This window comes from Pelodiscus sinensis, chromosome 2 (assembly GCF_049634645.1).
Source record: "Pelodiscus sinensis isolate JC-2024 chromosome 2, ASM4963464v1, whole genome shotgun sequence".
Taxonomy (NCBI): domain Eukaryota; kingdom Metazoa; phylum Chordata; order Testudines; family Trionychidae; genus Pelodiscus; species Pelodiscus sinensis.
Window position 1 is genome coordinate 93091672 of NC_134712.1, and position 16068 is coordinate 93107739.

Here is a 16068-nt window from a genome sequence, read left to right on the forward strand (position 1 = left end):
ATTTTTTGGTTGATAAATATAATTCCCTAGACTTGGACAAGAAACGAAGGGATCAGTGTATAGATAACAAAATTGTTCCTTTAGCCCACTATGCTTTCCTAGCTTACCACTATATTACCTATCTACTAAGATATTTCTATAGCTCTAAAGGACTACTGCCCATAGGCAGACATTGTAGATTTTTCTTTTTTCTATTCCCTAATTATAAATCTCAGTCCAACACAAAGGAGACACTAATTTTGAAAAATTACTGGTCTTATTTATCTCCTATATTATTTAGTGATATTCTTGTCTGAAAATTACAATAGGTACAAAAATGAGGTACAAAAAAAACCGAACAGAAAGTGAATTGATTTGTTTTTAATGTACACTAATATTTGTCACTACAGATTGGTTTTAGTGTCCATCGCAGCACATTTACATTCCATTCCACTGTTTAATCTTCAGTTTATTTTGTCATATTGGAGATAAAAAAAATTGCTGTCTGGCTGTGTCAGAAGAAGAGAATAAGAGACACTGGATGTGGTTTTAATTAAATAACTGGGATTACACAGCAGACAAGACTGCACAGTTGTAAGTAACACTGTACCTATGTGTTTCCATATGGGGGGCTGCCATCAGCTTTTCTAGTCTGGATTCCATGAACCCGCTACTATAACCCAATCACCTCCTCTTCCATAGGCTAACTCTTTGCCATAGGAGTCATGGGAACCCAGAATCTCCTTTCTCTCCTTCCGTAAAGGATTTTTCCTTTAAATCCTTTACCAATTAGTTTTACCTGATCATTGTACCCATTCCATATGGATTACCTCACTGGACATTCCACCACAAGCTTATATAATGAGTTGTGATACTGCCACAAATTTACATTAAGCCCTGAAAACCCACCGTGAGAAAAAATGCCTTCCCAGACCCCTGAGAAGAAAGATGACTGGCGTAATGCCCATAGTAGGTAACAATGGAGGCTGATATTTTGACTACTTCCATAAGTGAAACTGTGGGTGATGCTAGCCTTGTCCAGGTTAAAACAGCTTCGCCAGAACTGCCTTGGGTATATATACATCCCTCTTTTCTAGTCAGCTGTTATGGGACACTTCCCACTTACCTGGTCTGGCTATACTGTATCCTGCTTTCTTTACTAAACAGGTAATTGTATGTGGGAAGGGGAAGAGAGGATTTAATGGGGGCAATAAATAACTAACTTAACAGCTCACTTAGACATGTAGAGGTGAAGCTCAACATGTATACCTCATAAGGTTTTCTTAAAAGGTCTAGAAGATGATCAAATATAGGGTTGCCAAGTGTCCGGTTTTGAACCAGACAGTCCAATATTTGAGCTTTCTGTTTGGGAAACAAATTGAGAAAATATATATGAAAAATATAAATGTCTTGTATTTTCTAAATAAGATGTAATGTTGATTGTGATGTAACGTCAAGTGTGTCTGCTATTTTTGTTGAAACCATCTGGCAACCCTAATCAAATATAGCCAACTTACCAAAACACAAAGACATTGTTATATATTGTACTTTATACACATTGATATATATATGATACTATATATACATTGATATACACTGTTTCAAATTGGTCAAAATGGATCTGCTTCACTCCACCATTCATAAGCTAGTTATTGTTTTCTAACTGGGGAAGTTAAGTATTTTTATGCAATATTCCTTCCTTGCAATTTTCATGGTGTACACACACCCAGAATTCATTTGCTATTAAGTTTTTGTTGAAATCACTGTGCCACAAGATTACCAAGTAAATTTTCCCAATAATAATCCATTTAATAAAACAAACATGGCATTCAGAAGCATAATATGTAACTTGTTTTATGATTGTTACCACCCATATACATATGATAACATAAGCTACTTACCTCAAGAAGACCTGTCAAATATTTCATACATATTGTGAAAGACTCAGTTGTGGCAGAGTGTGAACTCCAGCCCGGGTGTGCAGTGACATGAACCATTCCTCGTAATGTCCTCTCCAAAGCAGGCAATCCATAAAAGTGCGGTGCATCTGTTACCTGTAAACACTCTAGTAGTTTCAAAGCCAGTTGTGTTCGGAAATTGTCAGTCTGTTCCAAGCCCTTTCTGTTCCAAATACAAAAGCCAAATGTGTGAGATGAAATAAAAAAATTAACTTAATTATTTTATTTGATGTCAATGGCATCTTATTGGTTCTTTAGTCCTATAAGTCTAGGTATCAAAATCTATTTTATAGTTTAAAGCAGAACAAATTTTGACATTTGAAGCTTCAAGTGTTTTTCATTTCTGAAAGTCCCAAATTTCATTTTGAATAAAGAGGAACACTCACTCAACCCAAAAATGAATGAGTACAAAAAGAAGCCTGTAACATACTAAGTAATACACCACAGAGAGGGAAATAAAAATTCAGATGCCTTGCTATTAGAAGAAAAACAACTGTCAAGTTCAGAAAATACAGTTTAAAATGTCACACTTTTTTTTTTTTAAAGAGATAATAACCAGCTCCCTGCATGGACGAGCTCCTGCCTGCTCATGGTGCTGTAGTGTGTTGTACCGCATTCAATGGCGGTGCCTCAGGCTTGTCTAGTACCAACAGAAGTAGAGTGGCTGTTAGCACGCCACTGGCATCACTTGGTGGTGCTGAATGCTGCCATTGTGAAGGAGGAAGACAAATTCAAGCCTTTTACCTTGGAGAGGTGCACACCAGTAGTGTTAACAGTGCAAATGGTAATGGAGACCCTAATGCTCCATAGGTATATGAACTGCGGTGCAGCTGGTGCTCATAGATTATCTTGTGGCCGGGGGAGTCTTATGAGGTGAAGACGACATTCACTTTTTAAAGTCTTCTTGTCCTTAGCTGGTTGAGGCATAGAGTGGTCCATGGAGAGTTTGGACCCCAAGGCTGGGGCAGGGCAAAAGGCCTTTTCCATAAGGATGAGTTTTAAACATAGATCCCTATCCTTTCTTGCTCTGACCTGTAACTTGTTGCAGTGGACACATTTCTGGGGAACATCGCAAGTATTGGTCCAAAATTGTGATAACATCTTTACAAGACATGTAATCCTTTCAACCTGGTGAACCATGCATTCTAACAAAAAGTGGGGTAAAGGCCAACTGGGATAACAAACTTATCTAGGTAATGGGAAACAACTACTTATCTATCTAAAAGTTGGTAAAGAACACATTTCTGTGAGGAACACGGTGGAGCTTTGAGAAGGGACGGCGGGGGGTACAATGTCAAGGCACCAAAGATACATGAGTCAGGCACTGTACCTACGCAGGAGGATACTGCTCTAAAAGCTCCAATCAATGGCACAGGTTCATACTGACACCTACAGTGGAGCACCCACAGGGACATCTCTTGAAGAAGAAAGTGATTTTATTCCAATGACTATCAAATTCTGATACTTTCACAACCTTTAAAAGGTACACTTTCAGAAATGCCTTCCTGTGAAATAATGTAATATTTGTATCACTGTTACAGTTTTTCAAAGTATAACAAATAACAGTTTGATAATTTACACTGTATTTAATGTAATAATTAATAAATAATAATTAAACCAAATGTCACAGCTTTTACCAATCTCAACTCAAAGATGACTGCTAAAAATCACATCTGTCTAAAGGACAGAGTGTTCTGAACTACTGGATGCAACTGTATTATCAGTTTTCAGAGGCTCATACTAAACAAGCCAGGTTGAAGTTGTAGTCCAATTTAAAGTATGGCCATAGTCTGATCTTTGAGATTCAAATAAAAACTGATTTGACAAAGTATGTCCATATTCAGACAGTATACACAATCGCGTGTACAGTGGGGAGAGGGTATTTAAAAAAAATACAGGCAGTCCCCGGGTTACATACAAGATAGGGACTGTAGGTTTGTTCTTAAGTTGAATTTGTAAGTAAGTCGGAACTGGTACATATTGTAGGGGAAACTCTAGTCAAACATTTCTCCAGAGCTCAGTTTTATTCTCCCACACCTCACTTCCCTCAGTCCTTTATTCTCAAGCTGAGGTGTCTGCTGAGAGAAGCCGCTCCGCATCTCCCTGGTCTGTTGGGGGGAGTGCTAGCTTCGCATCTCCCTGGTTTGCTGGGGGGAAGCAGCTAGTGCGGAGTTGCCTCACCCCGTTTGTAAGTAGGGATCTGATGTAAGTCGGATCCATGTAACCCGGGGACTGCCTGTACATGGAAACTATGTAGTTGCAATCTTTTTTCTAGTGAGCCAAAGACTTAGAACTATACTACCGAGGTACAATATTTTAGGGGTTCCAGCTATCATATAATTGAACACTGAATCATGTGGACAGATCCTGTACCTGTCAGTAACTGATGTGAAGCAGAGTAGCATCATGTTAAAGATACTAATCAGTTCTTTCTGCAGTTGTTGTCTGACAGCAGTCTGTATGTCATCTATTTCATCTTGCATCTTGGATTCAGCTCGCACCAGAAGGTCTAGCAGTGAACCTGAATTCTAAGAGGAAATAGTAACATTCAAATCTTTTATTCCTATCCTGATACAATCAGCGAACAAAAAAAAAAAATCTAAAAAAATAGGGTCAGTCACAATTTAGTAAAATAATTTCAACAACAAATAATGCTTTTAAAAACCTGAAAATATAGTATTCCTATTAGGTCTGCCAATCTATTAAGCAGTACACAAGAATATTCTGAACATTAAGTCATACCGCATTTTATTAAGAAGCAATACTGTTCAAGATAATACAAATGTCACATGGACTGAGATTCCAAAAAGCTGATGAAAGATACACATATGCAATTGAGATATTAATTCAAATTATATCCTCTTGTTTGACTACATTTCCTAAGAGACTCAATCTGATGGGTTTTAGTCATTAATATATTTTATACATAATGGGCTCTTTTCAACAATGCTTAGGCTTCTATATAGGCACCTAAATGAAGTGATCTGATTTCAAGTAAGTGGTCAGATTTTCATAAGTAAGAGCGAGAGCTGCTGAACACTCACTTTCATGATTAGATTACATTTTATTTGTACTCTTTAAAATGCAGATTGTATGACTTATGCAGCATCTCTTCCAAGATAGAAAACCAAATAAATTGTCCTTTTAGGGCCATAAAAACCAAATAAATTGTCCTTTTTTAGAAAAAAAAAAAAAAAAAAAAAAGCAATTGGTACCTTATGATCTTAAGCACCTAAAAGTACTGCAGACTTCATCCTTGGTTAATAATACCTAACTATAAATATTTGTAATATCACTTCAAAAACAATTCATGAATTACAGATAATCGTCAGTCCAAAAAGAGCATGTAAGTAATATCATTACTATGTAGCATAAGCCTAAAATTGAAATAGAGGCATATGAGTACAAACTCAACATTATCATTTGACAAAAGTGACACTTGCAATCAGTAAAGCCATTCACACAAGAACAAAAAAAAAAAGCAAAACCATTTATAACTGTTTGATGTTAAGTCATCAAAATATTTAAAACGTGGTTCAGACCACAGGGCAACTATTACTAATGATAAACGAAAAATATCAAGATGCCTTTTAAAGGCTTTATTTGTAGATAGTTTGCAGTTATACCACTTTGTAAAGTTTGCAATCTATATTTTCCCCTAATTATATTCTTACATTTTTAAACAGTACCTCCAGAATCCATATTAGATTTTCTGCCTCTGAACTCTTCCTCTGTTCCCTAAGCAACTGGTTTAGAAAACTTAAGACATCAGCCAGAAGTTTCTCATCATCTGTAGAAGCTGGAAGTACTTGTAGAAACCTTTGGTACAAACAAACAGTATAGCTACAGATTACACTTTCATAGCTGAGGCATGGCTTGAGATCTGAAATTCCAACATGGTATAAAATATCCATTAATACCACCACTATGGACTCTTCTATAGTAAAGATTAAATTTAGATATATGAATAGAGATAGAGAAAGGGATGGGTCAAACTTCACTAATCCCGAACTATTAACACTTAAATATACTACCAAAACTAACTGAAAGGGAAAAAAAGAATAATTAACTACTTTCTTTTGTACGATTCCTCTTGTACATTGAATTGTTTTAGTTATATTTCCTTTGTAGATTTGTTGCTTTCCTACACACAAGTTACAAATACGTAGCAACTAATAAATCAATTATATTTTAACTCCTTTTTTATACTGAAAACAGAGGATCTTTTCTTTTTGCGGAGTAGAGTTTCTAGCAAAACTCCCAAGTACACTATATATCTTTAAGCTTAGAAACTTATTATAGAGAGAACCGATAGCAACCTCTATTTAGATTGCTTAACATTTCCCATTATGTAGAATCCATTGTTTGCAATAGACATTTGCTATTCAACAGGAGACATCCTCTCATATTGAAGTACTTTGTCTCAGGTAATTCCATTTAGATTTAGTTGAGTTCTAAAGTGTTCAAATCACTTTTCCCATTTCACATGCATTTGTCAGAAATTTGTGGCAGGATGTCAAAATTAATCAAGATTCTAAGACTGGCTAAACCTGCCACTATAGTAGCATTAACTCATGTTAAGATACACCTTTGAGCTAGTAAGTGGAGGAATGTGGGGATGGAGAAGGGGGAAAGCCAGGCTTCCCCATATAATCCCTCCTCTCCAGTACGTGGGTGCACCCTGGTGCACAGCTCTGACAAGAACTGGTTGAGCTGCAGTGAAAGCCACAGGGAGCTATTTAAAGAACTAGCAGGGACCCAGGTTGCGATAAGACAATACCTATAAAAATTTTAAGTTATTTTCACTGCTGCTCCTCCCTGCTTAACACATTCTCAGCTCCTAAGTCCCATTCTTCCCTCCCCCATGAACCACACAGGTCAAGAGCTTCTTCAACTTCTGTATGCGGGGAACCAAAAGATTGCTAAGCTAAGCTTTCCCTGAATCTACTCCCTTTCTGCTCAATTCCCAGGAAGGAAGAGCAATACCTGAGCTGGACTCCACTTGTAATCCCCTTGGATCTAGCAAATGGCTCCAGCAGTATAATCTCTACTGACGCACCTGGGGCAAAAGCCTTTCCCCATGCCTGAGTGGGGAGGAGATCTGATTGCACTCTCCCCAACTGCATTCTGCATTAAGGGTGTTAAATTTAGTTTAATCAACTAATTGACTAGGGAATCAGCTAGGTCCCTCTTGCTGCACTTTCGCCTTTTAAATGTATTAAGAGCAAAATACATTTTTTTACTGTTTTTTTTTTTTAATGTAATATACCTAAACACCTTGATACACTGCTTTCTAACTAGGGACCACACTTTGCACTTACTGGTGATTACCTGTTGAAAGCAGATTGCCAAGCCATGCCCTTCAAAGTGGTCCTGCAAGAGCCAGTGCTAAATTTTAAAGCCAGTCTGTCATTTAGAATATAAAAACTCATCCGAGTCACAGCAGCTCTAACTTCCCTGTGGGACACAGCTTGAATTACTGAATTGAGACAATCCTGCAGTCCGCTGGTTGTGTGAGTTATCTTCAATGTAAGAATGTCCTCTGAGGATAGCTTTAATGTGTCTAAAAATCTGAAAAAGAAATAAAGGCATGGAATGACAGTTAATAACCTGTATCTTTTAATAGCCACAGATTTCTTCATTTTTTTATTTCTAATGGGAAAATGAACGGTGAAACTCTTAGGTACTTATTCTGCTCAGCCATGTCTTTTCTTTTTTTTAATTAATGTGGAGTTTTCTGTAGCTTTTTGTTTTTGAAGTTTGGTTTTACTGGGAAGGTACTGGGCATACTTACGGTACTAAACAAGTGAAAGTCTATGAATAAAATAATTTATTTTTCAACAGAATATACTAGAAATAGTATACTAGATTGGGGAGCATAAATATGACTGTCCTGCCATAAGGATGATGATGTCAGTGTCTCTGTGCCTTCAAACGTCCTAAAATAGATGAAACTTCCCATTTCCAATTAAGTCCATAACTCATCATCAGTTCTGTTGTGTGTTCAGCCAGTCTACTGAGTCGGAGTAGTTTTATACAGTAACCCAGTTTCACTACCCAGTGAGAATCTTTGGCTTCTCTGCTGAACTTGCAGACCTGTTTCATCAAATTAAATCTATTTTTGGTGGCAATTTTTATCACATGGACATCTGGGAGGTAAACAGAAACCAAAATCCTTCTCAGATATACTCCTCACAGGACATTGAACAGAAATGAAACTTAGCATTACCAATATGCAAAATGCCACTTAATTATGCTCCTCCAAAAAGTTTCAATAACAATGCACCTTTGGAAAAGCCTCATTTTGGTCAGTTTTATTCCTTCCTTTTCCCCGGCTCCATTAGTCAAAAAACATCTGCAATGTTCACAGATCTACAGCTAGCAAACGTGGGTCCCTGATATAATAAATCCTATTTTTAACTATAACAAAAAGATGGGTAAGATGACTGAAAAGCATCTTATCCTAGATAGGTTACTTAAAAAAAAATAAGATAAGCAGGAACTTGCAGAACTACTTAAAATACATAACCACAACCTGTAACCCAAGGATCTCATGACAGCCACTTTCAGAAGACACAGGAGTACACTTACAGGGTTCCAAAATCAAAAGAAGTCACTTAAAGGCTCTGCTGAAAGCATGCATTACATTGATCGTCATAATCACTGCAAAACTTACGTGCATATAGCTCCTAAGGAACTAGATATATTTAAGGAAAATGTTCTTAAAATGTACAAGTTAAGACAGGTCACCAGAAGATAAACAGAATCTAGGAGGAAGAGAATAATAAACACTTATCTATCTTTGTATACCATATGCTTCTGGGCCAACTCAATAAGCATAAAATGAATGTACCTACTTTGCAGTCTGTATCAGGTGCAGGCCCAAATATTTACAAAGACAAGATAAGCATCTGAACAGGGCACCTCAAGGGATAAGGGACTACACTCAGTAACTGCACAAAAGCAGTGGAGAGGGTATGTAATTTCATCATTCACCATGGAATTAAGCCGATAGTGAGTTTGATTCATGGAAAAATCTCTCTCAGGATTGCTGAAAACGTTGAGAAGAAATTTGGTTAAGAAACTTTTTTATACAGGAAGATAATTTGTTGTTTAAACAAGAGCTCTAGAAAGCAAGCTATGATTTTGTTTCATATGTAAATATTTCCAATGTTCATTTTTACTATAATTTGAATCTCTATTCTTTAATAATAACTTATTCTTGTTTTCTGTATCAATATATCTCTAAGCGCAGTGTGTAAAGTGGTCTGCTGATCCTGAATTAAAAACTAATTAAGTTGGTGTGCACTTGTCCTTTATGAGTCAAGTATCAGACTCCTCAAAGTGCCCAATCATTGGAGAACCTGGGAGTCAGTGTATGCCTACTGCTAACCTGTACGGAAGAGTTAGGCCTGAAGAGGTAGTACATGTATTGCCAAGCTAGCAGAGTCAATGCCTTCCCATGATAAGGGCAGGTGGTAGCAAGATGCTGCACAACCCTGAGTAACCGTGGGTAGCATCACTGACGCATAAGGAGATCATTCAATCCTATTAAATAAACCAAACGCTATTTGAGTTGAACAAACTTGTAGGCTATTTTAAGCTCTGCAAAATATCCAAAAATATAGCACTTTTAAAATTATGTTAAATGTAATTCAGAGAGATATGAAGAACAATTTCTTGTCAGATCAGTAGGTTCCTTCATGTATATAAAATTAAGTTTTAAGGAAATTCCATCCCAAACAAACCAACAATAGATGAATTAAGTCATGTGTTTACTATAGCAGGATAGAGCACTCCCTAAAACAAGATGAAGAGCTGCTTCATGTTCAGCAACACACACGCTACATCTATGCTACGAGATTAGATCTAATTTATTAAGGTCAATGTCTAACCACCTGATTTTGTTAAATCGATGAGTGTCCCCACTTTTCAAGAGAATTCGGCACTCTTCAAAGTAAGCTGAAGTAGTCCATCCCTAGTTGGGAGGCTACTGTCAACTCAGAATGATGCATTGTGGGAAGCTATCCCATAGTGCCTGTGCCCCTTTGCTGTCTTGGCTGAACTGCCAGTGGACACTGGGACCAAAACCATGCAGTAGGTAGTTCTGAGTACATGTCTTCAGTGTCCCATAATGCACTTGTATAGACAGCTACCATACAGTTGGAAATTAATTCGGAGTGCAGAAATCTACAGTGGTTTTCATGGCAATCAATACCCTCTTGCTGCAGAGAGTAGTGACTCTTGGAAACATGGAGGACACAGTGCAGGGCTCTCAACTGCATTGGGACAACAGATGGAGAACACATCCCTATCTTGGTCCTCACCCAACTTGATAAGGAGTACATAAACCACAAAGGGTACTTCTCCATGGTGCCGCAGACCCTGGTGGATCACAAGGATCGTTTCACTGATATTAACATGGGAAAGGTGCATGATGCACGCATCTTTAGGAATTCCTGTCTGTTCACAAAGCTGAAAACTGGAACTTTCTTTCCAGACTCAAAAACTAACATTGGGGGAATTGAAATGCCCACACCACAGTGATCCTGGGAGACCCAGCCTACCCCTTGCTTCCGTGGCTCATGAAGCCATATACAGGCAGCCTAAACTGCAGTAAGGAGCAGTTCAAATTCAGGTTGAGCAAGTGCAGAATGGTGGTAGAACATACTTTTGGGCATTTAAAGGAAATGTTCTGCAGTCTACTGACTAGGTTAGACCTCAGCAAATGTAACATTCCCATTCTAGTGGCAGCCTGCTGTGTGCTTCGCAATATTTGAGAGAGGAAGGGGGAAGTTATCTGTCAAGGTGGGGGGTTGAAGCAGAGCGCCTAGCCACAAATTATGAGCAGCCAGACACCAGGGCAATAAGGAGAGGTCACCTAAAGGCAATGCTAATCAGAAATGCATTGAAAAATGGTTTTATGAGTGGCCAGATTTGAGAGTCATGCATGTTGCTCGTAACTAGGTGCCCCAGCTTTCAGTCTGCTTGCCTCTTCATCCTGTCATCCCACACACCAAAACAAGCAACAAAGAGAGAGTTGTTTCAAAAATTAGGTGCTTTTATTTAGGGAACACACACACACACACACACACACACACACACACACGGAGTTCAGGATGGAAGTGGGGTGGGGAGGACTCAGTGGTGCAGAAAGGAAAGCCTTTTGCTCCAGGATGCAGGATGGGGGGGTTGAGGTTGCCCTGGGCCTCACCCCTTCCAGCCCTGTGTTCTTGGGTCCCTGGGAGAGTAGTTTATGGATCCCGGCAATGAGTTCCCGGACTCTGCACATCTCCTCCAGGTGTGTGTTCCTCCATTCCCATAATTACTCCCTGTCCATACAGGTGAATTGCATCTGCTCCTTGAACATTTCATTCCTTATCCACTTTTGCCTGCAGATTTGTGCCATACTGATGGCTGGCAGAGCCGGGGAAGTGTGTGGCTAGCTTCCTGCTGTTGCCGCTGTAACAAACAGGGCAGACTTTTCAGAAGATACAATGTGGAATATAAAACAATCTGTTAACACACAGTGAATGCCAATGGGGATGTGTTCTGTGCAAGACACAATACGCTTTTAAGTGGTCACAATGCAGCAGATACACAACAGAGTTCTTGAGAGAGCAACTGGACTCGGTTTCCTGGGCAGGCATGGTAATCAACATACCGGGGCATGTTCCTGCAGGCGAGAGAAGATCTAAGCTCTGGTCGTGCCAGCCAGTGGCTTGTGCAGTTGCCTTCTGTGTCTGGCAGAAGTGCTACTTTCCTATCCTGCAGGAGGGTTCAAGTCATGCTGGCCAGCACCTCACCCAGTTGCCCTCTGTGTTCAGCACACCCCGCTTCCTGAGAGAGTTCTACTTTCCCATCCTGCAGGAACCTATGGGCAGATGCCTGGGGGGGGCGGGAGGAGTGAAGCCATGTCTCACTAGTGATGGGCAAATGGAGGTAAGCTGCACAGATAGCAGCTAATAGTTTTACCTCTTCTTCATCCAGGTTGCCATGAGAGATATCCGTCTTCTTCAAATCACACAGTGTGATAGGGAGCTGATACTGACTGAATGTGGCCATCAACCTGGGCCTTATGCTCGATGCTTTGTGCTGCAATGATGCCAGACCACTTGCTGCTGACTTAACATGAAAAGGTGTCCTACCATGGAGGACAGAATAAGACAGGCCTCCCTAGGAACCTTGTGAAAAGAATGAAAGAGTTCCTCTAGGAGAGCTTCATGGAGATGTTCAGGGAGGATTATTGCTCCATCTCCACACTTGTTAAAAAGCTGTTCCGGACCCTCCTGATAAATAAGCACAGAGAATACCACAGATCACTGCCTCACACCCATTTTCCTTAACCCGCATGTACCACAATAAAAAAAAAAGTGAACTCACCAGAAGTGTCCTTCCCAGGGTCAATGCTCAAATGTTGTGAGACATCCTGCGAGGAAGGGATTGTCATCAAAGAGATTAAATGTTCTTTGCTCTCTGCAAAAACGGTTGCCCTGGTCACCTGCTGACTATTCTCCCCTCTCCTCCTCATCTATGCTTTCCTTCATGCTGCTGAGCAAGATGGCTGGAGCTCCTTGGGAGGAATCCACAGTCTGATTTGGGAAGGTAGTTGGGTCTCCCCCAGGATCACATACAGTTGGTTGTAGAAGTGGCATGTTTGCACCGATGTTCAAGATTGTCCATTTGCTTTCTTTGCCTTTTGGTACAACTGCCTCAGCTCCTTTATTTTAACGCGGTACTGTTGGGTGTCCGTCACATACTTTCTCCAACATGCCCTTGGCAATCTTGGCATAAATGTCCATGTTTCTTTTGCTGATCTGTAGCTCTGCAAAAACGAATTCCTCTCCCCACACACCAATAAAGATCTCCTGCACACTCCATGCTGGTGCATGCCTGCAAATCTGGGGACTGGAGCCTCTGGAGCTCACGGATCTTGAACTCATGAAACTCATAGTCAGGTGTGATGCTGCTCAGGTGTGCTGCCTGCTCTGAAGTGGCTTGGCATGCTGCCCACACAGGAAATGAAATTCAAATTTTCCCAGGGTTTTTCCTGTTACCTGGAAAGCATTAGCATTGCAAGTCCTGGCCAGAGTGGTCACAGCAGGGCACTTTGGGATGCCTCTCAGAGGCCAAGAACAGACTTTCGCAACCCTGGGCCTACACTTCCAAAAAGCTGACCATGCAAGGTCAAATTTAACATTACTCCTCGTAAAAACAGGAATATCAAAATCAACTTTAATAGCCCTTAATGTTGACAGAATGGGCTTAGACTCACTATTTAGAAAATTGATCTTATGCGGCTAAATTCAACCTAAACACCTACTGTATACTGGTCCTTAGCTTTATGGCTTAATCCTGCTCCTATTCTAATTAAAAGGAGTTTGTTCATCAGTCTATATAAATGGGAATATGGGCAACATCTAGATCTAGAGAGCTGCAATTCAGATAACTAGCAGCCTCTGGCAGCATTTTTCACAACCAACTGGCATGTGATCCCTTGCCACTTAAAATAATAGCAATTTTGAAACATGAACAGTTTGTAGTATAATGCAATGCAATGTCAAACGATATTTAACCTTGAAGGAATGCTACATTAAGTATATTATGATTTAGTATAAAGATATAATGGCTTACGCTTGTGCTTCTGTTTCATAGTTCACCAGTCGCAATAGGTTATCAATCCCATGGTACCATGACAGATTCCAGGCCATCTTAAGCATATCTGATACAGGCTTCAAGGTCAAGCAGTCAGAAGGTAACAGCAAAACAACAGAGTTAGGACTAACTGCATGATGAGTAGTGACTTTGACCGGGAGATGATACCTTTAGAAAAAATGGTGTTGAAACATTCAGTTAAAAAGATATTCAATCCTTCAACTAAGGTTTTTTGAAAGTGAGAGGGACAGAAAAAAAATAATTTAATACTTAAGGACACAGAACACAAATATGTCTTTCCCATCACAAAATCATCCTCTAGTTTGGAAGCCCTAAATTCCCAAACTAAAGGATTCTGTGTGAAGAAAGATTACTCAGCTATGAAGAAGACCATTGTTTTTCCTTCCAACACACTGAATACAGATCCTAAATCTGAAAAGGGATTCTTCTTTAATCATCACCTATCCATTAAAAAAAAAAAAAAAAAGATAAACAAGTGAAAAACTATAATTTTCTTTGTTTTCATCTCCTTTGGCCAGGAAATACAGCCTGCTTCTTGGGCTGGAATATATGAACACCATAGAACAGTAGTGAGTAACCTGTGGCCTGCAGACCCTGTGTCTGTCTCTCTCCTCTATGTACCTCTCGCATAGTGGGGCACTGGAGCACCACACTTCCTACTCCTTCCCCTCCCTCCCAGCACTTTTGGAGCACCATGAATCCACTGATTCATGCTCCATCCTCTCTCCTCCCTCTTCATCCAGAGCTGGAATGCTATGTATCAGCTGATCACTGATACTGATACTTTCACACCCATAAAGCTTGAATTGAAATGCTTACATGAGAAAAGAATTATAACTTTTAAGGGGGGCAAATTTGAAATGGAACCAAAGCAAAACAAAAAGTACGGAATATCAAAAATGTCATTTTAGTCACTATTTTGGATAGGCCCCTTTTTAAGGCAACATAAAAGTCAAACTTGGCCCAAAAATCTAGGTTATGGAAACAAACACAACTTGGCCAACATTAATGGGGAGAAAAGGGTGGGAATGAGGTTTATTCCAATATAAAGGTTTTGTTTGCTTTTTTCCCCATGGTTTTTGGTTCTTTTTATTTTACACTAAAACAAATATTCCTTGAAGTGTTAGCAGTCCAAACACTAATAGTGTCCTGATGCGTGAGAACATGAAATTGGTTAGAAAGTGATTATTAATCCAAATGAAACTGAGTGGCATGGAGTTTTTTTTAATCCAGGCTGAGGAAAATTTACAAAATTTACAAAATAGTTAAAACCTTGTGATAATTTTAGGGAAACTGTCACATGTTTATAGTCCTTTTAGAATGTAACCCTTATTGAAAAATTGGTTAGATCTTTAAAATTCTTTTAGTTTTAATGGTATATTATTAAAGTACAGGAAGGACCTCCCTTGTCCGGCACTCTCAGAATCTACATAAGATGGAAATAACAACAAGCCAGGAAACTACAGACCAGTTAGTTTAACTTCTGTGCCAGGGAAGATAATGGAGCAAGTAATTAAGGAAATCATCTGTAAACACTTGGAAGGTGGCAAGGTGATAGGGAACAGCCAGCATGGATTTGTAAAGAACAAATCATGTCAAACCAATCTGATAGCTTTCTCCGATAGGATAACAAGTCTTGTGGACAAGGGAGAAGCGGTGGATGTGGTATACCTAGACTTTAGTAAGGCGTTTGATACGGTCTGGCATGATATTCTTATCAATAAACTACGCAAATACAACTTAGATGGGGCTACTATAAGGTACGTGCATAACTGGCTGGATAACCGTACTCAGAGAGTAGTTATTAATGGTTCACAATCCTGCTGGAAAGGTATAACAAGTGGGGTTCCGCAGGGGTCTGTTTTGGGACCGGCTCTGTTCAATATCTTCATCAACGATTTAGATATTGGCATAGAAAGTACACTTATTAAGTTTACAGATGATACCAAGCTGGGAGGTGTCATGACTGCTCGGGAGGATAGGGTCATAATTCAAAATGATCTGGACACATTGGAGAAATGGTCTGAGGTAAACAGGATGAAGTTTAATAAAGATAAATGCAAAGTGCTCCACTTAGGAAGGAACAATCAGTTTCACACATCCAGAATGGGAATTGACTGCCTGGGAAGGAGTATGGCAGAAAGGGATCTAGGGGTTATAGTGGACCACAAGTTGAATATGAGTCAGCATTGTGATGCTGTTGCAAAAAAAGCAAACACGATTCTGGGATGCATTAACAGGTGTGTTGTGAGCAAGACATGAGAAATCATTCTTCTGCTCTACTCTGCGCTGATTAGGCCTCAGTTGGAGTATTGTGTTCAGTTCTGGGCACCGCATTTCAAGAAAGATGTGGAGAAATTGGAGAGGGTCCAGAGAAGAGCAACGAGAATGATTAAAGGTCTAGAGAACATGACCTATGAGGGAAGGCTGAAGGAATTGGGTTTGTTTAGTTTAG

At 39.4% G+C, this 16068-nt stretch overlaps 1 protein-coding gene across 8 annotated transcripts in view; it reads right to left on the minus strand.

The window, feature by feature from the left end:
* RTTN (rotatin) overlaps positions 1–16068 on the minus strand; it is a 173244-nt gene that overhangs the window by 76069 nt on the left and 81107 nt on the right. For 7 of the 8 annotated variants that reach the window (XR_331929.4, XM_075921044.1, XM_075921045.1 and 4 more), the window contains 5 exons: positions 13572–13760; positions 7269–7508; positions 5612–5756; positions 4311–4465; positions 1881–2100 (listed from right to left, as the gene is read on the minus strand). Coding sequence is in view for 7 of the 8 variants with exons in the window: in XM_075921044.1 (XP_075777159.1) it covers positions 1881–2100; positions 4311–4465; positions 5612–5756; positions 7269–7508; positions 13572–13760 (949 nt within the window). In the remaining variant the exon portion in view is untranslated. The remainder of the gene's footprint in view (positions 1–1880; positions 2101–4310; positions 4466–5611; positions 5757–7268; positions 7509–13571; positions 13761–16068) is intronic. The other variant, XM_075921043.1, reaches the window with a different exon arrangement.